General features: G+C 46.4%; 1 protein-coding gene across 2 annotated transcripts; it reads right to left on the reverse strand.

Annotated features, from left to right (window-relative positions):
• Positions 1 to 16,052: 16,052 nt before the first annotated feature.
• LOC309371956 (homeobox protein SIX1) lies at positions 16,053 to 26,183 on the reverse strand. Of its 2 annotated transcripts, none has more exons than XM_081915107.1 (2): positions 25,560 to 26,183; positions 16,053 to 17,713 (listed from the first exon to the last, which is right to left on the reverse strand). In XM_081915107.1, the coding sequence occupies exons 1-2, from the start codon at positions 26,058 to 26,060 to the stop codon at positions 17,357 to 17,359; spliced, it is 858 nt and encodes a 285-aa protein (XP_081771233.1). In that variant the 5' UTR covers positions 26,061 to 26,183; the 3' UTR covers positions 16,053 to 17,356. The 2 variants fall into 2 exon arrangements, with proteins under 2 accessions (XP_081771233.1, XP_081771232.1); XM_081915106.1 differs by having other exon boundaries at positions 25,501 to 26,177.
• Between the last annotated feature and the right edge of the window lie 73 nt (positions 26,184 to 26,256).

Genomic DNA, 26,256 nt, shown 5'->3' on the forward strand with positions numbered 1-26,256 from the left:
AAGTTACAGCAAATGTCCGTGGGTTGATGAGCTATGAAATGCCTCCAGCCTTTTGCAACTGGGCGAACTACAGTGCGCACAATGTGCTTATTAATCACATTTAAAATTGCTCGGTGAATTATTATCATTATTATTTATTATCTATTAAATTTCTATAATGCCCTTCATCCGAGGGTGGTTTACAATATAAAAACACAACAATACATACCATGGTAACAGAAACAATAACCCCACCACAAATACACACAGTTTAAAAGGACACAGATAACTAGTTAAAGGCCTGGGAGAATCTGAGAATCCTAAAACCATATAACTGTAAGTTGGAAGGGACCCTGAGGGTCATCTAGTCCAACCCCCTGCAATGCAGGAATCTCATGACAGGTGGCCATCCAACCTCTGTTTAAAAACTTCCAAGGAAGGAGAGTCCACCACCCCCTGAGGGAAGAGGAATATTTCTGCCTGGCACCTAAAGAGATGAGCAATGGCACCAAGCAAGCCTCCCTGGGACTGGGAAGAGCATTTAATAATAATAATAATAATAATAATAATAATAATAATAATAATAATAATAATAATAATATATTTATACCCCGCCCATCTGGCTAGGTTTCCCCAGCCACTCTGGGCAGCTTCCAACAGAATATTAAAATACAATAATCTATTAAACATTAAAAGCTTCCCTAAACAGGGCTGCCTTCAGATGTCTTCTAAAAGTCCGGTAGTTGTTTTTCTCTTTGACATCTGGTGGGAGGGCGTTCCACAGGGCGGGCGCCACTACCCAGAAGGCCCTCTGCCTGGTTCCCTGTAACTTGGCTTCTCACAGCGAGGGAACTGCCAGAAGGCCCTCGGCGCTGGACCTGCAGAACGATGGAGGTGGAGACGCTCCTTCAGGTATACTGGACCAAGTAATACTGGGGGGCCACCACAGAAAAGGCCCGTTCTTGTGTTGCCACCCTCCGGACCTCTCACAGAAGAGGGTCACAAAGAAAGGCCTCAGAGGATTGCAGGATGAGGAATAGTCTGACGTTACCACAAGCCACCCCTTGGGCTTCTTTGGGAACTTGAGGATATAAATCCCATGGAATAATAGTGGTAATAACAATAATAATAGCGGTAATAGTAGGTAAATAATAATCCTGGTGTTGGACTAAGGATTTTTCATCCCCAGAAAATAAACATGTTAACTCCGCGTAGGCAGTGCCAACATTCCAACCCTTATCACAAACTGGCCTTTGTGACAATCACAGAGGGTTGTGCCGAGTGCGTTCTCACACATCTGATGTCGGTTTTTCCCCAATAGGGGCGAGCATGCAAGCGGAAGGAAATCCCACAAACAAGATTTCAGGTAACCTGGGCCTTTGCAACACCTTACAAGGAAGATTAATATTCGATTGTTCTCACCAGGAAATCAAAACCACAAGGCACCTTCAACAGTGGACTTAGGGAGTCAGGTTGCCCGTGTGAAAAGCAAATTTATTTCATGTGGGAAACTGCATCTTTCACAGAAACTGGGCCTTTTTTAAAAAAAAAAGTGTGTTTGTGCAATTTCAGTGACTTAAATTACTATACTTAACAATTGTGGCTAGTAGCCGCTGGTAGCTTTGTCCTCGATGAATTCTTCTAATCCTCTTTTACAGCCACCTAAGTTGGTGCTATCACTGCTACCCGTAGGAGTGAGCGCCGCAGCTTTTGTTGTTTAGTCATTTAGTCGTGTCCGACTCTTCGTGACCCCATGGACCAGAGCACGCCAGGCACTCCTGTCCTCCACTGCCTCCCGCAGTTTGGTCAAACTCATGCTGGTAGCTTCGAGAACACTCTCCAACCATCTCGTCCTCTGTTGTCCCCTTCTCCTTGTGCCCTCAATCTTTCCCAACATCAGGGTCTTTTCCAGGGAGTCTTCTCTTCTCAAGAGGAGGCCAAAGTCTTGGAGCCTCAGCTTCAGGATCTGTCCTTCCAATGAGCACTCAGGGATGATTTCCTTCAGAATGGATAGGTTGGATCTTCTTGCAGTCCATGGCACTCTCAAGAGTCTCCTCCAGCACCAGAATTCAAAAGCATCAATTCTTCGGCGTTCAGCCTTCTTGATGGTCCAACTCTCACTTCCATACATCACTGCAGGGAAAACCATAACTTTAACTATATGGACCTTTGTTGGCAAGGTGACGTCTCTGCTTAGCTTTTATCTATTTGTATTTATTTATTAAATATGTACACCACCTTCCACCAGAAGATCCCGGGACGGTTTGCAGCTATGCACTGCATGAAGAAGGACTTTCTTTTGTGTGTGTGTGTCCAATGTTCGCACAGCTTCCCTGAATGTCCACGATTCCATAATTTAGAACTCTTGTTCTAACACACACACACACCTTACCTGGTTCTCATTCATGCTCAAACCACAGCAATTGGGTGACCTTCCCCAGGAATCCTTGCTCAGACAGGCATTTCTAATAAACCTGGACAGGAGAGAAAGGCAGGGAGGGGGGGAACCCACCAGTCCCAGGTTTCGCAGCCCCCTCCCCTTTCCCCACTTCCTTCATCTCTGGCCTGAGCTGAATGCAAGGAGGCCCCTTTGAGCTTTCTGTGTCTGCCTGCAGTGGGGAGAGGTGGGTGAGCCAGTGGATGTGGGGCGGAGGGGGGGGAGAGAGATTGTGTTACAACTTTCATTTCCTGAAATGTTTGGGAGGAGTGGGGTTTTTATCCACACATCAGGCTTAGCCGGGAGGCTCTGGTTTCCAGCCCTGTCACTCAGCTGTCACCAAACAAATGAGGCACTCAGAGATGGAGATGGAGAGAACGACCTGCTCTCCAGTGACCCCCTTAAGCAGGTGAATGCTCCTGGGGGAGGGGGAGGGGAGGCAGGTAGAATTAATCACCCGGCTGTTCTCTGCTTCCTCCCTGGGCTCTTTCTTCTGCTGGCTGGGCAACACTGTGTGAAATCTGTCAGGGAGAGGAAGGCAAATTGGGGTGGGTGAAAAAAAGGAGAGAGGGGCGAAATTCACGCACTCACCCCCCCCTTCTGCTCTCTCCGCCCTCCAATCAGCAGGAAGGAGGGGAGCAAAGTGGGGAAAGGAAAGCTCACAGGTGGCTTTTAAGTTACCCTGGAAAGGAAGCTTACCTGCATCCTTCAGGTGAGGTCTCCAATGATGGGGAGAGGTGAGGGGGATATTGCAAGGTGTAAGCAGCTTATTCAAGGGACGCGGGTGGAGCTGTGGGTTAAACCACAGAGCCTAGGACTTGCCGATCAGAAGGTTGGCAGTTCGAATCCCGTGACAGGGTGAGCTCCTGTTGCTCGGTCCCAGTTCCTGCCAACCTAGCAGTTCGGAAGCACCTCAAAATGCAAGTAGATAAATAGGTAAAACGCCGTTTCCGTGCGCTGCTCTGGTTCACCAGAAGCAGCTCAGTCATGCTGGGCACATGACCCAGAAGCTGTACGCAGGCCAATAAAGCGAGATGAGCGCTGCAACCCCAGAGTCGGGCACGACTGGACCTAATGGTCAGGGGTCCCTTTACCTTTACACACACACACACACCCCCCTATGATTATGCATATGGCACAGGCAATGATGGTCAGGTTACTTTTGTTTTGTATTGTATTTTGCTTCCTTCTGGTCTCACACCTCTCCATTCCCTGCTCCCACCATCTGCCTGCCGATTTAGGGTTATACTTCATGCATGCATCTGTTGAGAAGTAGACTACGGCCCACAAAAAGCTTTTGCTTTTATATACAGTATATAGATATAGATAGATACTTAAAGAAATACAAAAATACATGCCCATTACAAAGTCTATTTTTCATAATATACTGAGATAAAACAGCTACTTAAAGAGAACAAAGTCAAAAGGAAAGGAGAAACCTAAAGAATGAGAAAGAAATGAAAAGAAAGAAAAAACTAAAGAAGGATAAAGAAAAATAAAATAAAAGGACTTCTGGCTCTCTGTCCTGCAGCTACATAGGATATTCATTCCTCAAGGTCCAACCACTCTATCTTCTATAAACCAGTATTTTCCCCCAAAACTTCAAATCCAGATATTAAATTTTATATTTCGCACAAAACTCCACGAAAAGTTTTTGCCATTGTAAATTCATTCGTTGTTTAAGGTGCCATGATATTCTTCATCATTTTTGCCCCAACAGACTAAAGGCCACTTCAGACTTGTGTGTGTGTTTGTTTTGCAACATATCATTGACTCATTAAAAGTGCATCGGTGGTGAATAGGGTTGCCATATGTCTGGAATTTCCTGGACATTGACGGAACACAGCAGTCGGAAGCAGTATCTGGGTGGAAATCACTGGACTGTCCAGGAAAATACGGACGTATGGCAGCCCATGTCGGAAAAGCACAACAACTTTGCCCAAAAATGCTCAACAACTTTTGTGTCCGGATTTTCACCTTTTGAAATATGGCACTCTAGTGATGAATTTTTACTCTGTGTGTGCAGAAACCACCTTATAGTAAAATTCGCATTTGTTGCTCCTCACGCTTTTACCTCTGGCCCTGCACACCACTGTCATGTGGCCCTTCGGAAATTGCCCAGCTGGCCGTTAGAGGCTTTTGGGCAAGTATTTGGGAATCATAAATTAACTGGACCACCTTTAACAACTACAACAACAAATGTTATCAGGCAGTATGAGATGAGACCTTCCAGACTCTGGGCAGGCTTTAACTGAAAAGGATTTTGCAATGGTTATTCAACCCGAGAGGGTCTAGATTTGGGGGTGTGGAAAGAGGCCAATGAACCCTTTTTGCCTGGAGGATAGAAATTGGGAGCAGCAGCGGCAGCAGAGGAAGACAGATGCAGGAGGTAAGACAATCCCTTTGTTTTCTACATCAAACTGGCAGCGGTGTGTTTACTTTCCAAACAGCCAGAGGGACAGCCATCCCACCCCTCACTGATTTGTCCGGCCCAGCTGTGGGAGCAGAGGTGCAACCCCAGGGGTGACATTATAAATCAGGCCCTGGTTTTTTTAAAAAAACATGATGCAAAAGGAAAACAACAGTGCAGGCATCTCCTGCTGCCAGAGAGCCCTGCGCTTCCCCTGCGGCTGTGAGCCTCAAGACGCTTGATCTGGACAAGTCCAATTAAGCTGACCAAGTTACTAGTCCTCAAAGCTCCTCCTTGCCAGATCAGTAAATAGAATGCTTGCGATCTTAAACCCACTAAAGCTGGAGTTTTTGAGTTGACATAAGATGAACCCCATGGCAGGATCAGAACTAAGCCCATATAGCACTGTATTTGTTATTGTTGTTTAGTAGTTTAGTTGTGTCCGACTCTTCGTGACCCCCTGGACCAGAGCACGCCAGGCACTTCTGTCTTCCACTAACTCCCACAGTTTGGTCAGACTCATGCTGGTAGCTTCGAGAACACTCTCCCACCATCTCGTCCTCTGTCGTCCCCTTCTCCTTGTGCCCTCCATCTTTCCCAACATCAGGGTCTTTTCCAGGGAGTCTTCTCTTCTCATGAGGTGGCCAAAGTCTTGGAGCCTCAGCTTCAGGATCTGTCCTTCCAGTGAGCACTCAGGGCTGATTTCCTTCAAAATGGATCGGTTTGATCTTCTTGCAGTCCATGGGACTCTCAAGAGTCTCCTTCAGCACCATAATTCAAAAGCATCAGTTCTTTGGCGTTCAGCCTTTACGGTCCAGCTCTCATTTCCATACATCACTACTGGGAAAACCATAGCTTTAACTATACGGACCTTTGTCGGCAAGGTGATGTCTCTGCTTTTTAAGTAAGATGCTGTCTAGGTTTGTCACTGCTTGCCCAGCAAATGTCTACAGGATGCCCACAAGCAAGGACCTCCTTACTAACTGGTACTCTCTCAAGCATACTATCTCTGATGCTGGAGTCTGAACACAGCCATTGTAGCTATTGATAGTAGCTATTGATAGCCTTACATGCCACAAATTTGTCTTATCCTCTTTTAAGGCCATTCCTGTCTCGCTTTACAGGCTGAGAGAGCTAGTGTATGTCCGCCGACAGCTTTCCGGGTCATGTGGCCAGCAGGACTAAACTGCTTCTGGCGCAACGGAACACTGTGACAAGTTGCAGAGCGCATGGAAACGCCTGTATACCTGAAGGAGCGTCTCCACCCGCATCATTCAGCCCAGACACTGAGATCCAGCGCTGAGGACCTTCTGGTAGTTCCCTCATTGCGAGAAGTGAGGTTACAGGGAACCAGACAGAGGGCCTTCTCGGTAGTGGCGCCCTTCAGATGTGAAGGAAATAAGCAGCTATCTTCTCTTTAAAAGACATCTGAAGGCAGCCCTGTTTAGGGAAGTTTTTAATAATGAATGCTGTATTGTTTTTAACACTTGATTGGAAGCTGCCCAGAGTGGCTGGGGAAACTCAGCCAGATGGACGGGGTATAAATAATAAATTATTGTTGTTGTTGTTATTATTATTATTGTTGTTGTTGTTGTTATTATTATTATTATTATTATTATTATTATTATTATTATTATTTACCTTCCCGATGCAGTGGTACCTATTTATCTACTCATGCTGGTATGTTTTCGAACTGCTAGGTTGGCAGAAGCTGGGACAGAGCAACAGGAGCTCACCCTGTCGTGTGGATTCGAACCGCTGACCTTATGATCAGCAAGCTCAAAAGCTTGGAACCACTGTGCCACCCACGTTGCTTTCAAAGAGGTAAATTCTACTTTGCAATCAATGGGGCCTTTCAGAGTTTGAACATGGATTACTAGCCTCCTCCATCTCCTTTGGTCTCCATTCTCTGGTTTAACCAGTTTATAGGCCCCAGGCCCCACCTGTGTGTTTCCACCTAATAATAATAATAATAATAATAATAATAATAATAATAATAATTTATTATTTGTACCCCGCCCATCTGGCTGGGTTTCCCCAGCCACTCTGGGTGGCTTCCAACAAAGATTAAAAATACATTAAAATGTCACACATTAAAAACTTCTCTGAACAGGGCTGCCTTCAGATGTCTTCTAAATGTTAGGTAGTTGTTTATCTCTTTGACATCTGATGGGAGGGCGTTCCACAGGGCGGGCGCCACTACCGAGAAGGCCCTCTGCCTGGTTCCCTGTAGCTTTGCTTCTCGCAATGAGGGAACTGCCAGAAGGCCCTCGGCTCTGGACCTCAGTGTCCGGGCAGAACGATGGGGGTCGAGACACTCTTTCAGGTATACTAGGCTTCTTTCCCATAGGTTTTCCCCTCTGTGAACAGACAGGCGTTCTGTTTCCCCATAATTTAATTTTACAACCCAATCCTGGACCATCTCCTGGCTACATGTCACAGGAGTCTTGCAACACTGGGTCCAGCTTTGGTTGAAAAATATCTGCTTTTGGACGCACACAATATTCTGCACTCTTTTGAGGTGTGTGGTTTTGCTTTCCTGCATTGGCTGCGATGCACAGGAAATCAGGTGAATTATTTCTGATTTATTTGTCCAGAGTACAAATGGTGCTATTGCCTACAGTGGTAGATTTTTTACAATGCAATTGGATACATGTCTGCTCAGAAGTAATCCCCGTTGAGTTCAATGGAACTTACTCCTGGGAAAAGTAAGTATAGAATTGCAACTTAAAAAGTGTTCCCTTTCAAGTCACTGTTAAATGGAGACAGTAGGATTTTTTTTAATTAAAAAAAATCACATTCCATGTGCTAATTAGCCAACCAAGGCTCTATCTATTAGTTTCTTGCTAATTGATCCTTGCCCCTCTAGAGGTGTTGATACAATTATCACCAATTAGCTACAGTAAAATATTAAAGGTGCACCTAATTAACACATATTACGCTCTAGTTACCACAGTGTACTTTTTTTTGCATCTCATTGCCATTCAACTCCCAGCATGCAATGTTATCCATTATATACCCATCAACTGAAAATTTGCTTCATGCAACGTTTTGCAAAACCTTGTGCCATAATTAATTTGTTAGCCTTTCGGCGGCCATATAAGTCTTCGATGGTTGGCACCTTTTATTTATAAAGTGACAGTAGCTGCCATCCTAGTCACACTTAACTTGGGAGTAAATCCCATTGACCTCTATGGGACTTGCTTCCAAGTCGACATTGCCTACAGTTAAGCCTGCACAGAAGTAGAACTCACATTGGCAGGTGTGCAGTCTCAACTCTGCAGCATCGCTGTGGGCAGAATTCAATGTGAGGGTTGTTTCAACTTTTAATTGCTCCTGTTGCATGGTGAATTTAATGAGATTGTGGTTTGTTCCCCCCCACCCCCCACTCAAAATAAATGTTTATATCTATATCTATCCATCCAGTAAAAAGGTAAAAGGTAAAGGTACCCCTGACCAGTCATGACCGACTCTGGGGTTGCGGCGCTCATCTCGCTTTATTGGCCGAGGGAGCTGGCGTGCTGCTTCCGGGTCATGTGGCCAGCATGACTAAGCTGCTTCTGGCGAACCAGAGCAGCGCATGGAAATGCCGTTTACCTTCCCGCCGGAGCAGTACCTATTTATCTACTTGCACTTTGATGTGCTTTCTTAACTGCTAGGTTGGCAGGAGCAGGGACCGAGCAACAGGCGCTCACCCCATTGCGGGGATTCGAACCGCCAACCTTCTGATCGGCAAGCCCTAGGCTCTGTGGTTTAACCCACAGCGCCACCCGTGTCCCTATCCATCCAGTACTTTTTTCTTTTAAAAAATATGTTTAGGGGCACTCTCATTTTCCTACTCATATTGAAATACTGTCCCTCAATGTGGCCGAACTTAGATTCACAAAATTTTGGGGGGTATGCGTACCCTTGCATCCCCCCAGAAAAAAACACTGTATTTATCTATCTATAGACTGCTAGCCAATAAATTTCTTTGACAGCTTTGGCTCCTTCCTCAACCCCCACTAGGGGGAGCCATGTAGGAAATGTGTCGTTTTGGGGAGAATCGCTGCCCATAGGTGCCAACTCCCTGGGGCCCTGGGTGCCTGAGCACCCACAAAATTGTCCATGAAAGTGCCAGGTACCCACAAATTTCAGTGCCAGGGCCATGCACGCTGCATGGTGCTCACGGCCCCCGGGGACAAGCTGGCACTCCTATTGCTGCCATTGTGCTTTCTGTGTTCTGATCAGCTCACATAATTTCATTTACAGAGAGAGGTTGGTTGTTATATGAAATAAATGGACCTAGGGAGTGATAATCCAAATTCCTTTGCTGCGAGAAAGAAAAGGAGCGGGGAGGGGGGAGGCATTCTGAAATAGAAAGTGAAAGGGGGAAGAATACCATATTTTTTGCTCTATAAGACTCACTTTTTCCCTCCTAAAAAGTAAGGGGAAATGTGTGTGCGTCTTATGGAGCGAATGCAGGCTGCGCAGATATCCCAGAAGCCAGAACAGCAAGAGGGATTGCTGCTTTCACTGCGCAGCGATCCCTCTTGCTCTTCTGGCTTCTGAGATTCAGAATATTTTTTTTCTTGTTTTCCTCCTCCAAAAACTAGGGGCATCTTGTAGTCCGGTGCGTCTTATAGAGCAAAAAATACGGTAATCAAAGCAAAAACCCTGCACTTTCTCACAAGCTGATGTTGAGTGCATGTAGCCTAGAATGAAGGGCTTGGCCTTGGCTAAACTGCACTTGCCCTCAGCTACTGGAACTTCTTGTTCTCCACTCGGAACCTGCAAAGACTCCCCAGCTCTCTCTAGGCAAGAGGATTCTTCAAAGAGGGAGCTGAGCTTTTGCCCAAGGCCTGATCTGGGAACTCAACTTTGCATCCTCTCAGCTGAGCCAGCAGTGGCTACCCAGAACGCTCAGCTGTGCAGAGAGCCGCTCCCGTCAAAATCAATGGGCCTTACTTCTGAACAGACACGTATAGGATTGGGGATACGGGTTCAAGGTGAGCAGCAAGGCAGGCAAGTTTGCTGACACCAAATTATTCAGAGTGGTTAAGACAGAAGAGGGATTTGCAAGGAACTCCACAAGGAGCTTTTCAAATTGGGTGAACGGTCAGAAAAATGGCACATGCGGGAGAGCTGGTGTGGTGTAGTGATTAGGGCATGGGTAGGCAAACTAAAGGGACGTGGGTGGCATTGTGGGTTAAACCACAGAGCCTAGGACTTGCGAATCAGAAGGTCGGTGGTTCGAATCCATGCGACGGGGTGAGCTCCCGTTGCTCGGTCCCTGCTCCTGCCAACCTAGCAGTTCAAAAGCACGTCAAAGTGCAAGTAGATAAATAGGTACCGCTCCGGCAGGAAGGTAAACGGCGTTTCCGTGCACTGCTCTGGTTCGCCAGAAGCGGCTTAGTCATGCTGGCCACATGACCCGGAAGCTGTACGCCGGCTCCCTCGGCCAATAAAGTGAGATGAGCGCCGCAACCCCAGAGTCGGCCACGACTGGACCTAATGGTCAGGGGTCCCATTACCCTTTACCTTTACCTAGGCAAACTAAGGCCCGTGGGCCGGATCTGGCCCAATCGCCTTCTAAATCCGGCTCACAGACGGTCCGGAATCAGCATGTTTTTACATGAGCAGAATGTGTCTTTTTATTTAAAATGCCTCTCTGGGTTATTTGTGGGGCATAGGAATTTGTTCAATTTCCCCAAAAAAATATAGTCCGGCCCACCACAAGGTCTGAAGGACAGTGGACCGGCCCCCTGCTGAAAAAGGTTGCTGATTAGGGTATCAGACTAAAGCCTGGGGAACCACTTGTCCAGTTAAGATCACTTGGGCCAATCACACCCTCTCTGCCTCACCTACCTCAAAGGGTTGTTGTGAGCCTGAGCTGGCAGTGACTGACCAGGAGTGAAACCTTGGGGTTGTGGTGGATCACTGGATGAAGACGTAGTCAGCCACACAAATTTCGCCCTTAAGCTTTTTCCGCATGTCCTCAGATCTGACACTGGAAGAAAAGGGAAAAGTCTCGCCCTCCATTTCCCACCAGAGTAGATTTATGGGGTCTTGTTTTGAAACAGACTATTGGAAAGGACCGTGAGATGTTAATCCCTGTATGGGACAACTGCATATTCCTGCATCGCAGGAGCTCAGAGTCCCTTCCAACTCTGCAATTCTAGGATTCTAAGTTTCTAAGTCTTCCTCAGCCTGTTTTGGACTCCAAGTCCCATAAGTCCCAACACTGCTGTAGTCCAAAGCATATAGAGGTCATCAGGCTGCTCTACAAGGTCACAGCCTCCCTGCCACCATCCCAACTCTGCATTATAATGATACTGCTTTTCTTTATCGTTTACAGAGATGCACCATTCAGAGGCACAGACAAGCAGTTCTTAAATTCCGTTGATATCAGTGGAAAAGACAGCAAGACGCCAAAAGTGCTTAATGGTGTGCAGATTGTACATATTAATAACGCCGCTGGTGACATTAGACTATTTATTATTGTGTTCGTTGGTTCCTGCAAGTAAACATGGGGGGAGTGGAGTGCTGACAGATGTCCTCGGTAATTATTTTTCAATCTGGGTCCATTTCTTTCTTCCCATGGGAGAGCCAACTATTCTCCCTTGGGCTTTTATAGGCGGCTATTGTGTTGAGAAAGGAGAACAGGACACCATGCAGTCATTATGATTTTTTTTTTGGAAGGATACACAGATACACACACAATAGCTGACAAGCAAAGGCAGCCCGTGACCCTTAAGTTGCACCCAGCCCTACAGGGTAAGCAGGAGCCAATTCTGGGTGACAACATCTTAAATTTAGGGCCTAAATATTGTACTGCCACCACATCAAACTCCTATTCCTGTGGTGACAAGGAGGTGGGGGGGGAAAGGTTGAGAATTTGCCTGCAGTTTCTCCTGGAAGTGAGAAATAATGTTTACATTTGCCTGTGCAAGTGGCCAGAGGGGTTTTATAAGGTAAACCCGCAAGAATTATTGCTTGTAATCCTTTAACTGGTATGATGAATGCCTCTTGCGACATACTGTTTTGCTGGCATGTTATAATGCAGTGTTGACGCTTGTAATAAAATGTCAGAAAGATTAGTGTCTTGTATTTTAACACTTGAGAACTGCTCTCTGGCTGCAGAAAAGCCCCAAGGGCCAAAATTAGTAGGTCAGTAAATGGATGGGTCACCATGCCAAGTAAATTTGCACTTGTGGATCGCCGTACCAAAAAAGTTGAGATCCGCTAGCCTAGGTGAGAAATCCCTTCGTATTGGACTCAGCTATACAGCTGCAATGTTTTAAATGTGTTTTAAGTGCAATATACATTGCAACACTAGATGGCAATGGTGAGCCTTATGGAAAATTCAATGCATTTTTTAAAATCCTTTTTTTTAAAAAAAGCATTTTCAGAACGTTTTTTATGTGTGTGTAGATTCCACTTGTGTCTCCTACACTGCTCATCCTGACTTAACCCTGCTTTCTCTGCCACAGGCTGTGGGTCAAGGGATGCTATATTTGGCCGACCTATTTTGGTGATGGGGGAGGGGTGGTGGACCCGAGAAATAAATCTCAAGAATGTGTGGGATTAACTCGCCACCTTTTCGTCCCCACCTCCCTTCCTGCAGCGGTTGATTCTTCCACAGCCCAAGACCTGTAGTATAAACATTGCAGTGTCTTAGATAAACATGCATTTAATGATGCAAAACGCTAACAGGGGAGATAAGGGTCATTAGCTGCAAGAAGAAACTGGAAATAAAATTGGGGTGGGGAAGGAGAGATGAGACGGGTGGGCACGAGAAAGAGTGTTTCTCCTCCCTCTCTTCTGCCATAAAATCAACTCCTAGTTGCACTTCTGCAACTCTCTGGCTATAAGGCAGCTGGCCCCAGGAGACTGGAATTAAACCCTGTATTCGGGAGGAAAAGTTTCAGATAACACTAAAAATAAAATTAAAAACTCAAAGAAACTCCAGACCCGCAGCAAATGTTTATGGCCACAGCCCTAGGCTCACTTCCTTGGCAAGATGTCCCATTGGGGGAGAACGAGATTTACTCCTGAGAAATCAGGCAAAGGATTGTTCTAAGCAAGTTACTCAGGATAAAACCTTCCTGCTTGGAATAGAGCTTACTCCCAAGTAAATGCCCTGTACTGGTCTTGAAAACTCCCCCCCCCCCTTTCATTTTGAAAACTTTAAAGTGAAGTACCTGAATTTAAGTAATAGAAGAATACAGATGCAATCCCTTGCAGGCTTACGTAGGAATGAGATCCACTGAGTGGAGTAGGACATTTGAGTAGAATTTGCAAAATGGCAAATGTAAACAAACACAGATATACTCCACCCCTGCCTTTTCCACATGGAAAGCATTGATCAAAATTTGGTTCAGTAAAGACTCCCAAGAGACCTCAGGAGTATAATGGGCGAAAACTAGAATCCACTTACAAACCTTTTTGGGAGTCATAGGATTCATAGATACTGGTGAGTTCAGTGGGAGTTCCTCCCAAGTCAGGGTTTGTGGGCTTAACAAGAGGGGGTTGGAGGGTTTAAGCTTCAACTCACTCGCTTCAAAGCAAGTCCCACTGAATCCAACAGCATTAGGATCACCCGGCGAACCACCGCATTGGTGATTTAAAAGCTGGTTGTGCCATTTTGAAAGCTCAATACGGAGGCGAAAAGACCTTCCACATTACCAAAAAGCAAAACGCCAACCCATATTGAGTTATTAATATCAGGTCAGCTCAGTCTCCTCTGAGAAAGCAACTTGAGGACAAGGCTAGTTTACCTGAGTCAGAAACTCCCCCTCCCCACTTAAATGACCAGAGGCTCTTTAAGCATTTCTGCATTTGGTGAGGCATAAATGTTGACAGAGGCTCTTTAAGCATTTCTGCATTTGGTGAGGCATAAATGTTGACAGAATTGCAGTCTTTATGCGTTTTGTTTGTTTGTTTGTTTGTTTGTTCATTTGTATAAAAAATCTGGCCTTCCCTGGGCCACAATCCATGGCTTGGGGAGGTCACCTGTACACCACTGAAATTGCTTTGTGCAGTTCTCTCATTCATTGCGAACTGGACTTGCACATTGGCAATGTAGATTTAGGGGTTGCATCTACAGATGAGCCAAATCACGTGGACAGAGTCCACCAAAATATGAGGAGGAAGAAGAAGAAGAGGAGTTTGGATTTGATATCCCGCCTTTCACTCCCTTTAAGGAGTCTCAAAGCGGCTAACATTCTCCTTTCCCTTCCTCCCCCACAACAAACACTCTGTGAGGTGAGTGGGGCTGAGAGACTTCAGAGAAGTGTGACTAGCCCAAGGTCTCCCAGCAGCTGCATGTGGAGGAGCGGGGAAGCGAACCCGGTTCACCAGATTATGAGTCCACTGCTCTTAACCACTACACCACACTGGAAGGACCATGACCCAGAGGTAGAGCATCTGCTTTGCATGTTAAAACCCTAGCTGCAATTTTTGGCATCCCCGAGGAGGGAGGGCACTAGCCATGCCTGAAACCATTAAGAGTCTCCCCCAGTCAGTATGGGCAGTGCTGAGCTAGATGGGCGAATAGTTTCATTTTGTACACGGCAGTTTTCTACCTTCCTAAAATAAATCCCATCCAAGGCACAGTATCTTGGGAACAAATCCCCACTAAAATCCAGTGGGAACTGCAGCTTCCTCTACTATGTCCTTAGTTAGACATACATGCCATAGTATAATACCCTCCAACATTTCTCTGATAAAAATAGGGATGCTCTATATAATAATAAAGGGACACAGGTGGCGCTGTGGGTTGAACCACAGAGCCTAGGACTTGCCAATCAGAAGGTTGGTGGTTCGAATCCCCACAATGGGGTGAGCTCCCGTTGCTCGGTCCCAGCTCCTGCCAACCTAGCAGTTTGAAAGCACGTCAAAGGGCAAGTAGATAAATAGGTACCATTCCGGCGGGAAGGTAAACGGCGTTTCTGTGTGCTGCTCTGGTTCGCCAGAAGCGGCTTAGTCATGCTGGCCACATGACCCGGAAGCTGTACGCCGGCTCCCTCGGCCAATAAAGCAAGATGAGCACTGAACCCCAGAGTCGGTCACGACTGGACCTAATGGTCAGGGGTCCCTTTACCTTTACCTTTATATAATATAATATAATAATAATAATAATAATAATAATAATAATAATAATAATAATAATTAATTAATTACTATTTATGCCCCATCCCTCTTGAATGTGTTTCCCCAGCCACTCTGGGTAGCTTCCAACATATATAAAAACTTCCCTATATAGGGCTGCCTTCAGATGGCTTGAGGAGTTGGATAATTCCATACTCTCTGACATTTCTCTGTTGAAAATAGAGACATCCTACCAAACATTCCAACATTTCTACAATGAAAATGGGGGCATCCTAAGGAAAAGCGGGACATTCCGGAATCAAATCAGAAACTGGGACGGCTTCTGTAAGCGCAGGACTGTCCCTGGAAAATAGGGACGCCTGGAGGGTCTGCAATATAAAATCATAGAATCAAAGAACTGTAGAGTTATTCCAGAATACTTTCTTCCCACCCTCCGGAGTAAATGTGAAGAGAAGGGCAACCTTATTTCTGAGTAAGTTTGAACAGCACTGGCTGCAATTCAAAAAGGTATTTGTTAGGGAGTAGATCCCACTAGGCCTTATTCCAGAAATAAACATGCTTACATTCCTGCTAATTGATCCACTGGTTTCAATGGGGTCCATCCAAGCCTACAGGTCACCCTCTCCCACTGAGATCAGGGGGGACGTGATGAAAGTGCTTAGCTGAACTGCCTTCTCCATTTTTCACACACTTCCCATTGAATGTTTATTCTCTCTAACGATGAATGCTTTCTAAACACAGGACAGGGCCCATAAATTATTTTAAAGCAAGGGGGAGAGGGGACAGTCGGAAGTCAACAGCCGTAGTGGACAGGACCATTTGCCTCGGAGAAAGAATCGGGTTTGAATTTGGTTTTAACAACTTTTCTCTCCCTCTCAAAGGCCTTCACTGAAAGGCTAAGGGGAAGTAAACAGATTTAAAACCCCAACTTCAGAAGTAATCTTCAGGCCTTGACAGACTAGCAGGGAAGGGAGGTGTGTTTGCGGAGATATAGGCTACCTGTTCATCTATTTATAAAGAAATAAAAATATTAGACATTTATGTTTTCAGTCTTCTTATCATGATTTAATTTAGACTTCTTTGGGTACAAGAAACCTGGAAAGAAAAAGCACATGCTACTATTGGTAACAAAAATCAAATTGCCACTTTGATTTTTATTTTCCCCCTGTATATTTTTGCAAGCCAAACTAGGAGGTGAGGTGGGAAGGAAGTAAAGTTGAGACAGACAGAAAGAAAACCTATAAAAAGAACGTGGGTTATGGTAGATATATGTCTGGGTAAAATTGTTCCTATTTTTGTCATCGCTGTGTTTTGTTGGGTTTTGTGTTGTTGTTGTCGTTTTTTTTTTTAAAAAAAGAGTCACATGGATTAATTGCCTAAATTCACCACAAACGTAAAAATGACTGACATGAGCGTACCGTCACACTTAAAATTTACTCTAACGTAAAAAGGCCTCACACGATCTGCGTTAAGACATAGGCACTTACATTCTTCACCTAATACTGCATCATCATCATCTTTTCAGTTTTTAAGCTACTTCAAAATCTTTTTCAGAACGCTACATCTGACCAAGAAGAAAAATGTAAACTTAAATTTGCCCTCGCCAGATCTCCAAACTTTCAAAACAAAAGTTTTAAGATACGCTGCTCCTCTTTCAACCCCCCCAACCCCCGCTTTCATATTTCCTAAGAATTCAAAGCTGGGACAACAACCTCACTACTGCCTATGGAGACAGCCCAAGACACACTTACTAGAAAGAAAAGGCTGAGGAACTATGCAGTCTGAGGGCTGGGGGGGTGGGGTAAGCCCCTTTAAATGACTTCTGAGTAAATATGCACAGGATTGTTCTGCCAGTCTTTAGGAGGACTTAACTTCTGAGCAAAGACACTTCCCAGTTCCTGCTTAAAATACCCCCCCATACACACACTATTATAGTGTACAGGAAAGGGAACAGACAAGATCCAGCCAAAAAAACCAAGCACGTTCTATAAAGCTCAACACTCATATTTAAAAACTTAAACGCTTGATTTCGCTGGGTGATGCCCACCAACGTTTTAAATAAAAGAATTCATTTGTAATTCTAGCTGACAAGCATATATATATATATATATATATATATATATATATATATATATATGACACAAATGGAGGGGGGCCAAGGGGTGTGCCTGTTGTGTGTGTTGGGGGGGGTGTTGTTTTGTTTGTAGCATGCCCATGGGTGTGTGCTATCTCTGTTTGGCTTCCACTAAGACATAATGACAAGGATGCCGGGAGGAGAGCTGGATAAATGAGAAGTGGAGACAGGCCTTTGTGGGGGTCAGAGAAGGGCTTCGGAAGAGATCTTTAGAATTGCCAGGTGAGCTCTCAGGAAACAAAACAAAACCGAGTGGGTTGGGCAATGGGAGCAGGAAGGAAAAATAATTCATGACAATGTCCCCTTATTTACAAACCACTGGGTGGTGGCGGCGGTGGGAGAAACCCCCATCCCTGTTCCTCCGGATTATGAACCCAAGTCCACCAAGCTGGAGGTGAGAGGGCCTAGGAGAGAGTCCTGCAGTTGGTGCTGGTGGGCTTGGAGGCCGTGAGTCGCCTGGGAGGCGGACAAGCCCGTCAAGGAATAGGTGGAGTTTCTGGCATGGCTGAGGCTGCCCTGGAGCAGGAGGATTGAGTTCTGATCCGGACTCTGTGGGGGCGAAAACTCCTCTTCCGAGCTGGACATGAGCGGCTTCGCCCCGTCCAGGGGAGACAGCTGGTTCTGTTTGTTCGTGGAAGTGTTGTTGTTCTCCGTATTCTCCCTGGGAAAAAAGAGAGGCAGAGAAATGAGAAACTGGTCATAGACCAAGCTGGTTGCAAAAGCAAGGGCCAAGGAGGGGAGGGAATGAATGTCCTATCAGCCTAAATTGGCAGAAATGCAATTACGCAAGGGGAAAACTCTACCGAAAGTTCACTGTCACTCGCTCAAGCCACCAGCGGTTTTAAAGTCCCAGTGCTGGAAGTAAGCTTCTCTGATGGTACTTACTCCCAAGTAAGCCACATAGTGGAATCACAGTGTGGGGGGAGGAAAGCTCTGGATGCTAAACACCATTCTACACAGCAAAAGGAGATTTTTGGGCAGCACATATTTCAGTATGGTGTTTCTCAGCAGATATAAATCGCCTTGAAATTTCGCTCGGCTTATTTTCAAGGAAACTGTACAATAGAATCTGTTTGTCATGGTGCACGGCCAGATCCTGCCCCTCATCTATTCAGAATTAAGCGCCCACCCTGCTGTGTTCAATGGGGCCTAAGGAACTACGCACAAGATCCCTTCTTTTTAAGGCTGTTCTGTTGAACACTTTGCCTTGGAAGTCCCACTGAAATCAGTAGACCTAACTTCCATGAATGCTCAGGGTTAGAAGGGCAAAAACTGAAAATTCGTTGACTTTTGTTTTCTGGGGGAAAGCCAGATATTTGTCTTGAGTATCAAGGCAGTCCTTTAGATCTTAAAAAAGATTTAGATTAATGGGACTCGTTCGTTCAGAGTAATGTATAACAGTGTAGGAACAGAAGTCAGAGAAAAGGTGAGGGAAACTTCCAGAAATTTCTGTTTTGTCGTGTTTTGAAATCAGTTGAGGAAAACACACAATTTATTCTCCTTTTATCTTGCAAGCCACCTTGACAGTGTTTTTGCCCTTCAAGGCAGCCTAAAAGCTATTTTAAATGAAGTATGCTTGGCCTTTTTTTAAAAAAAGCAAACTTTTTTTTTTTTTTACAAATGTGAAAAAAGACAGGATGGGTCCAAGATCAGGTTGAAGCCACAGTGTGAGAGATTAAGACTGGATTATCAATGGAGGAAAAGTTGAGAAAAGCAACTGCTTTAATGGTTGGCTGGCTCATGCCCTAAATAACTTCAAAGAAAGGGTTTTTAAAAACCATACCTAAAAGAAGACACCAGTTAGGATCAAGGCTGCAAATATTTCACATTAGCTCAGAGGATGGACAATACTGGCCTGAGCTCCTAACATTTTCTGTAATAAATCTCCCGCACTCACCCTGGAGAAGCAAAAAGCATTTTATTTCGAAGGGGTGAATGCTAGAATCAGGATTTCTTAACTTGGTGGAACTTAGCCAGAAAGAGGGAAAGTTGTCCCCCTTCCCTATAAAAATATATAGTTTTGTCTTTGAGTCACTGTTTCTCTCCCCAACCCCTCCCTGCATACATAGAAAAATAAAAGAAAAAAACACCAATCCCTCCTGCGTGGTAGGCTGATACAGACAACCAGGCAATCCCCGGATCGTCTGCAATGGAGACAGCAGAACACGGTCGCCCCTACATAAATGCAAACACGCAACCCTTTCTTTGCACTCTGGTGGGGGGAACGGAAGAAGCGAAAGCTGCGTCCGTCGCCCGTAGCAATTGTGGCTTCGTTGCAAAACAAGGGGAGGTAATAATTGCAGTTTAATATAGCGCACATTTCTATCCGGTCTAAGCACCAGAAAACCTGTTGTTTCACTCCTGGTAAAAGGGCATCTATTGCCCCCTTAGAGGTGATCTAGCGGAGCAGCTTTGCTTGGAAGTAAAGTAAGACCCGCGGCGAGTACTGCGCGCAGAGATTTCTCTCCTGCGCGCAGCTCCGTTGAGATTGGGGGGGGGGGAGCTTAAAAGGCGACCTTCCTGCGCCTCCCTTCTTTCTGCGCGGGTCCCCTTAACAGCGACTTTCGCTCGAGTCGAAAGTCTGCCGCCCTCTGCGAGGAACAAGCGATCGCGCCTAAAGGCAAGTGCGCATTCACACAACCTAGGTCAAACACGCGAGTAGAACGGCCAGACAAAAATTGGCATGGGGGTCGGGCATTTCTCAGGCAGCCTTTCTGAACCCCAGACAGTCACTCGCCACTGAAGCTTGTCGGTGGTTTCTGCTTCCACGCAGGGCGCGCGTTGGGGAACTGGGTACAAAATCCCGATTAACAACAACACGCTATAAAAAATAAATAAATCCATGGGACTGTATTTCAAAAAGGGTGTTTAAAAATCGGAGTAATGAGCCCTACTGATTTCAGGCTGATGGGCCCACAGCTGAGCCCCTAAATACATTTGCTTGAAGGCCAGTCATATCTCGGTGGTTCTCTTAACATCCTTTCGGTTAAGTTTTCGATTTCATACTCCTTTGGCTATTACACAGTCACACAATCTGTGAATTATAAATTGTTGCCTCTCTTCCAGTCGATGTTTATGGCTGCAGTGAGAATTGCAAATCAATTTCCGTTATTAGGAGAGTGGAATCTCAGGGCATTAGTTAATCCGGATTAAGAAACGGAGTGGATCGGGATTGAACGGTTTGTATTTACAGCCAAGAAAAAGGTATTGAGAACCTTCCCTACCGGATGGGTAAAAACAAGGGTGTGAGAAATCAGAATTTAAGTGAGCAGGGAGCAGGCGGGGGCGCGTGCACACCCCATGCATTCACACGACCAAGAGCTCACGGAAAGATATATACAGAGCTAGGCAGACCAGAAGCTCAGACCTAACCACGTCTACTCAGAAGTAAATCCCGTTGAATCCAGTGGGTTTTACTCCCTAGTAAATGGGGTGAAGATTGCAATGAGTATGGAGTGAATCTCTCCCGCAGAAAGCAGGGATATCTCCAGAGAGTTTTCTGAGTGTGGATCGTGCCCACGGCCTCAGGTGGAGGAATAAACCCCAAATAATGGTGTGTGCGCGCGCGCGCGCATGTGTGTGTTTTACAATTCTCTGAAGAGTGGTTCATATTTTAATAATGGCTTCATCGTTGCAGCTGCCACGTTTTTGGCCTCCTATTTAGACAGCTGCAGCCGGAACATCTCAGCCGAAGTGATGTCAGTGTTAGCTTAGGTGAAGGAGACGCGGGTCTAGTCGGCGCGTCCACGTCGCGGCGTCGAAAAATAAAATGCATTTGGAAAAGCTGTGTCTCTGCACAGCCGCTTCCAGCAGCACAACCCTCTAAATGTTTAGGATGGAAGCTAAAAATAATAAATAACCGCCGAGGACCTTCGCTCTTTTGGAAAACGGAGCTTTCAACTCTGGAATGCTCAGGATGCGGGGGAAACAGCCGCAGAAAAGGGAAAAAAAACCATTTCAATGCAGTTTCGCAAGCGACGCGTTAAACCGGTTTGGGCCTTTCCCGGGAACCTAAACCGAGCCACAAGGTTCAGTTCGGCTTTTTGAAAATAAATAAATAAAATGGTTGCTCTTTCCTCCCCAAAATATTCACAAGCGTGCACAAACAGAGCGAGCAAAAGATGGGAGTTTTTGCAACATCAGGTGTCAAAAAAGTATTTGCCAAAGTGTATATACCGAAAGATTAAGGCTAATTGATTTATTATAACGAAAGCTATTAAACTAGTGTCAGTTGTTATTATTATTTTTAAAGTATCCCTCCAGCTTTCTAGCCTGCATTCACACGTTACGCCTTCCCCGGAAAAGAAGATGTCGGGCGCGCCTGCAGAGATCCCCTCTGTTTACCCAAACCTCGGGCTAACTCCCAAGCGCGCGGATCAGATGCTTGGTTTTTATTCCTTTTAAAACCTTTCTGTGCTGTTAAGATGACGTTTACTCGAGGGGAAATGCCCCGATCCATGCCAAGTTTAATCAGAATCGGGGGGGGGGGGGAGTTGTCCCAACAATTGACCAGTAGGCAAGGAAGTGGACGTAGTTTCTCCTCTGGGTACAGAAAAAACTCTAACCGTTAAAAAAAAATGAAATAGAGCACAGAAAGATCCATATGGCTCCTTACTAATACTATTACTGTATTTGTATTTATTATATCCAGAACTCTTAATGGGTGGAGCTTCTCCTATAGGCACCAGTTTGCTTGCTTGCTTATTTAATTGCATGCGAGTCCAGAAAAATCTGGGGAAAGTGACGTTTTTATATACGTTATTATGTTTTTTATATACGCTGGAAGCTGCCCAGAGTGGCTAGGGCAACCGAGTCAGACTGGCGGGGTACAAATATCATCATCATCATCATCATCATCATCATCATCATCATCTAGTTCCATCTCCAGAGCGAAGCAGAACCAACAGCAGGCTAGGAACTCTCTGCCCGCGCTGTTTGTGCCAAATGACCCATCTCTAACCAATGCACATTTACTTTGGGGGGTGTGAGGAGGTTTCATTTACCCCCCCTCCAGCCAATAAAGAAGGCAAACTAACAAGAGAGATGGGGCAGGGGTGGGGATTAATACAGTATATATACACCGTATGTGTCACGTCCATGTATTCAAGATCTGATGGACAGGAAGGGCGCTGGGTCTCCTCGACCCCTTCCTTTCCCTCCCCTCTCAAGGAACTAACTTGTTACCGGGAGAGTAACATTAAGTCCAATCTTGGGACAGGAGATAACCGGGTCTCACAGATCTCCGGTTTCCCTCCCCTCTCTCCCTCTTCCGGGGTCCGGTTTGCAACAAATAATAATTAAAAAAAAAAAAAAAACACCTCGGCATCTGAAACCAGAGTCTGCGCCAATTCGTCCCAACTTCACAACAGAGGAGCCGCCAAGTTGGACACTCGGCCCCGCGGCTCCACCGAGATAGCAGATCCATTGCTCTGCAACCTTTGATTTGCATTGCAAGTGCGTCCGGACCAAAGTATCCTGGGATCTATAGTTTAAGGGTGCTGGGAATTGTAGCTCTGTGGGGGTGAAGTACAGCTCCCGGGATTCTTTGAATGCATGGGGTAGGGAGGAAGCCTGGGTTGTTATCCTTCGGCAATTTAGATTGTGACCTCTTGGGGCACGCATTTATTTTCCCCTCCTTCCCCTTCCGCCCCCGTTATTTTGATGCTGCTAAAAACTATATAAAACAGAACCGCCTTTGAGGCCGGCATCCCACCCCGCCGCGTAAAACCGGGTGGGAATATCCCCCCGGACTTGGATAATGCATGAATTATTGTGATACTAGGGGCTCATTTCTGCACCTACTGCCGAGTTTTGTGTGGGGAGGATCTGGGAGTCATCAATGGAACTGACACCCTAATCCTAAACACATGTAAACCTTCCTAAAGTCAAGTACGTCAATTTAAGCGGGGTGTGGCTGGGGTTGCAGGGAAGATAAACGACTCCCTATAACCTCACCCATCCAGATTAACCCCCTCGCGGTCTGCTAGGAATGGGGGAAGTCTGCCCACAGCCTCCTGCATCACAGGGGGGGGGGGAGAGAGAGCTTTGGAGACTGCTCCTATGCGTGCCTACTGGGGAAGTTAAACCCCACTGCATTCAATGGGGCTTACTCCCAGGTAAGGGACTGCAACCCCCAAGGCTGATCAGTAGGGGAAACTGAGGTTAGAGTTAATCCTAATTCCATGATTTATCTTTTCAACTTGGTTATTATTATTATTATAAAAGTGTGTTGAGGACTGCAGCCTTTGCGTGCATATCTAAAAGCATGTGGGCTTGCTGAGTTGACCTGTCTAACCTATTGCTGGCCATTTTATATTTTTTAAAAATCACAAGCACACTGTTCTCGGATGCACACTAACTCAGGAGTAAGCAAAGCCAAGAACATTGAGACCTACTTTTGCTCAAACAGGTTTAGGAGACTCAAACTGCAAAGTCCTCTTCCGGCTTCCCCTATCACCCTTCTCACCTCTTTGACCTCCAGTACTTTATTTTTTTAATTTTATTTTTATTCTTTTTTTTAAAAAAAAAAACCTACTCCAAAAGGGAAGTGGTGGCTCGCAGACTCACCAGGGAGCTAGTTTGGGTTTTCAAACAGTGCCAAACTGAGACACAACACTGCAGTCTGGAGACTTCTGAGCCCACAATAAACCCAGCGGAAGAATAAACAAGAGAGGGTGTTATTCCTGGTCACTTTTATTTCCTTTGCTCATATATATGCCTCATCCTGCTGCAGCTTGGGGGATGTATCTAATAGGAAGGGGGCTTTTGCTGGAATTGGGGGCAGTGGCGTAGTGTGGTGGGTGCAGGGGGGCCGGCCGCACCGGGCGCAACATCTGGGGGTTAGGGTTAGGGGGCGCAAATCCACGGGTTAGGGGGCACAAATTACTTGCCTTGTCCCGGGTGCTGACAACCCACGCTACGCCACTGATTGGGGGGGGGGGGAAAGAGGATTAAAGGGGAGAGTGGAAACATTACTGGGCACCAAAAGAATCAGGATAGCTTCTATCAAGTACAGGGAACTCTGGACTAGCTCCCAGAGAGGAAAGGAAATCGGGAACAGAGGTGCAAATGGGACCTCTTTTTGCAGGATGTGCTGGTCTGGTCTGTGGGCTTCAGTCCACAGAAGTTTCTGCCCTGACAAATGTGTCGTCTTTTAAGGTGACAAAAGACTCTGATTTGTTTTCCTGCAAGAGACTGACGCAGCTGCCACTCTGGAAATCTTGGCCTTCCAGTTACCTTGTCCTTTCAATATATATATATATATATATTTGCATAACCCCCCTAGGCCAAGCAGGACTGCAGTGACGTTTATTTGTGCTGAGCGCCAGAAACTGTAACAACTCCACATCAGGAAAATGCAGCAAAGGGTGTGATTATTTTCATTCTCCTCCCTCAGGACATAATAGGAGGAAGGAGAGGTTTGGAAGCAACAATCAAGGGAAGGAGTTGAGGAGGTTCTGAGAAGGCCCTCTTTCACCAAGACACGGCCTTTCTATGGGGTATCTGTTAGTACTCTTGACTAACAGGTATTTAACATAACACCGTAGGCTGTGCGCAGATTTCAGAAGCGAGTAAGAGCCCCTAGGGACACGATCCAGGCCCATCTGAGCCCTGAAGGCCCAATGAGTTTCGCGGTCAGGGTGGCATGATGCAATCCTAATCATGTCCATTCAGAAGCAAGTCCCACTGAACTCAATGGGATTACTCCCAGGTAAAGCAGGGTTTAACTAGGAACCTCCTCCTAGGCATGTCTATTGAGAGGCAAGTCCTTTAGGAGAGGGTATTATTATTATTATTATTATTATTATTATTATTATTCCAGGTAATACCATTGCAGCCTAAAAATCAATGGGGATGGTAAACTCTATCGGCAAGTTTTTGATGTTTTGCTATGTTTTTATATGTCCTGCATGCCCCCCAGAGTGGCTGGGGAATCCCAGCCAGATGGGTGGGGTATAAATAATAAAATCATTGCTTTTATTATTATAAACGCTAGGAATGCTCATTTGGCATAGTTGGTACTGAATATAGGATACCATCCAGCCAAAGTTAAGATTTCCTATATAAATCACCATAAATTTAGGCTTCAACGATATATCCAACATACCTGGGGGGCGGGGGGGGGGTTTAAGGCCCCACAGACCCAAACTAGACTGACTTCTGAATAGACATGAGGCTGCGATGCAAAAGAGCCTACCTGTGGCTAAATCCTTACGTTATCTTATGGATAATTCCGGATAGCGGGAGCCTACGCGTGCTTACTCGGATGCAAGTCTCAGCGCGTTTAGCTGGGCTTGCTCTCTGTCGGTACGTCTGTCCGTCTGTCTGGAGGTCTCTCTCTCTCTCTCTCTCTCTCTCTCTCTCTCTCACACACACACACACACACACACACACAAAGTTTGGTGTCGCCCCCTCCGCTCCTCCGACTGGCAAAACAGCAGCACCCACCTCTCTTTCGCCTCCGCCGCTCGGTCGCGCTGCCTGCGGTTTTTGAACCAGTTGCTGACCTGGGTGGTGGTGAGGCCGGTGGCTTCGGCCAGCTCCCTCTTCTCCCGGGGCGAGGGGTAAGGGTTGTGGGCGTACCACTCGCGCAGGACGCCCCGGGACTTCTCCTTGAAGCAGTAGCTGGTCTCCTCGCCGTCCCAGATGGTCCTGGGCAAGGGGAATTTCCTCCGCACGCGGTACTTGCCCACGGCGCCCAGCGGCCGGCCGCGCAGCTTCTCGGCTTCCACGTAGTGGGCCTTGAGCCACAACTGCTGCAGCTTGGGGTGGTTGTGCGGAGAGAACTGGTGGCTCTCGAGGATCTTGTAGAGCTCGCGGAAGTTGCCCCGGTGGAAAGCCACCACCGCCTTGGCTTTCAGCACACTCTCGTTCTTGTGCAAGTGGTCGCAGGCGGGCAGCGACCACAGGAAGCGGCCCAGCCTCTCCAAGTTGCCGCCTTGCTGGAGCACCTCGCAGACGCACGCCACTTGCTCCTGCGTGAAGCCGAAAGACGGCAGCATGGACATGGCGACGGGGGCGCCGAGCCGCCGACGGGGCGCCCGCCACCCGCCGCTCGCTTAGCTGGCCGGAACCGGCAGAAGGACCGGCGGGGCGGTGGGGTGGGGGGAGAGAGGAAAAAGCAGCGCTGGGCGCCGCCCCCCTCCCCACACAGGCAGAAGAAGGGCAGGCGCGCAGAGACTCACCCCCAGGCGCAAACTCCAA

This window comes from Podarcis melisellensis, assembly GCF_964234715.1.
Source record: "Podarcis melisellensis genome assembly, chromosome: 1".
Taxonomy (NCBI): domain Eukaryota; kingdom Metazoa; phylum Chordata; class Lepidosauria; order Squamata; family Lacertidae; genus Podarcis; species Podarcis melisellensis.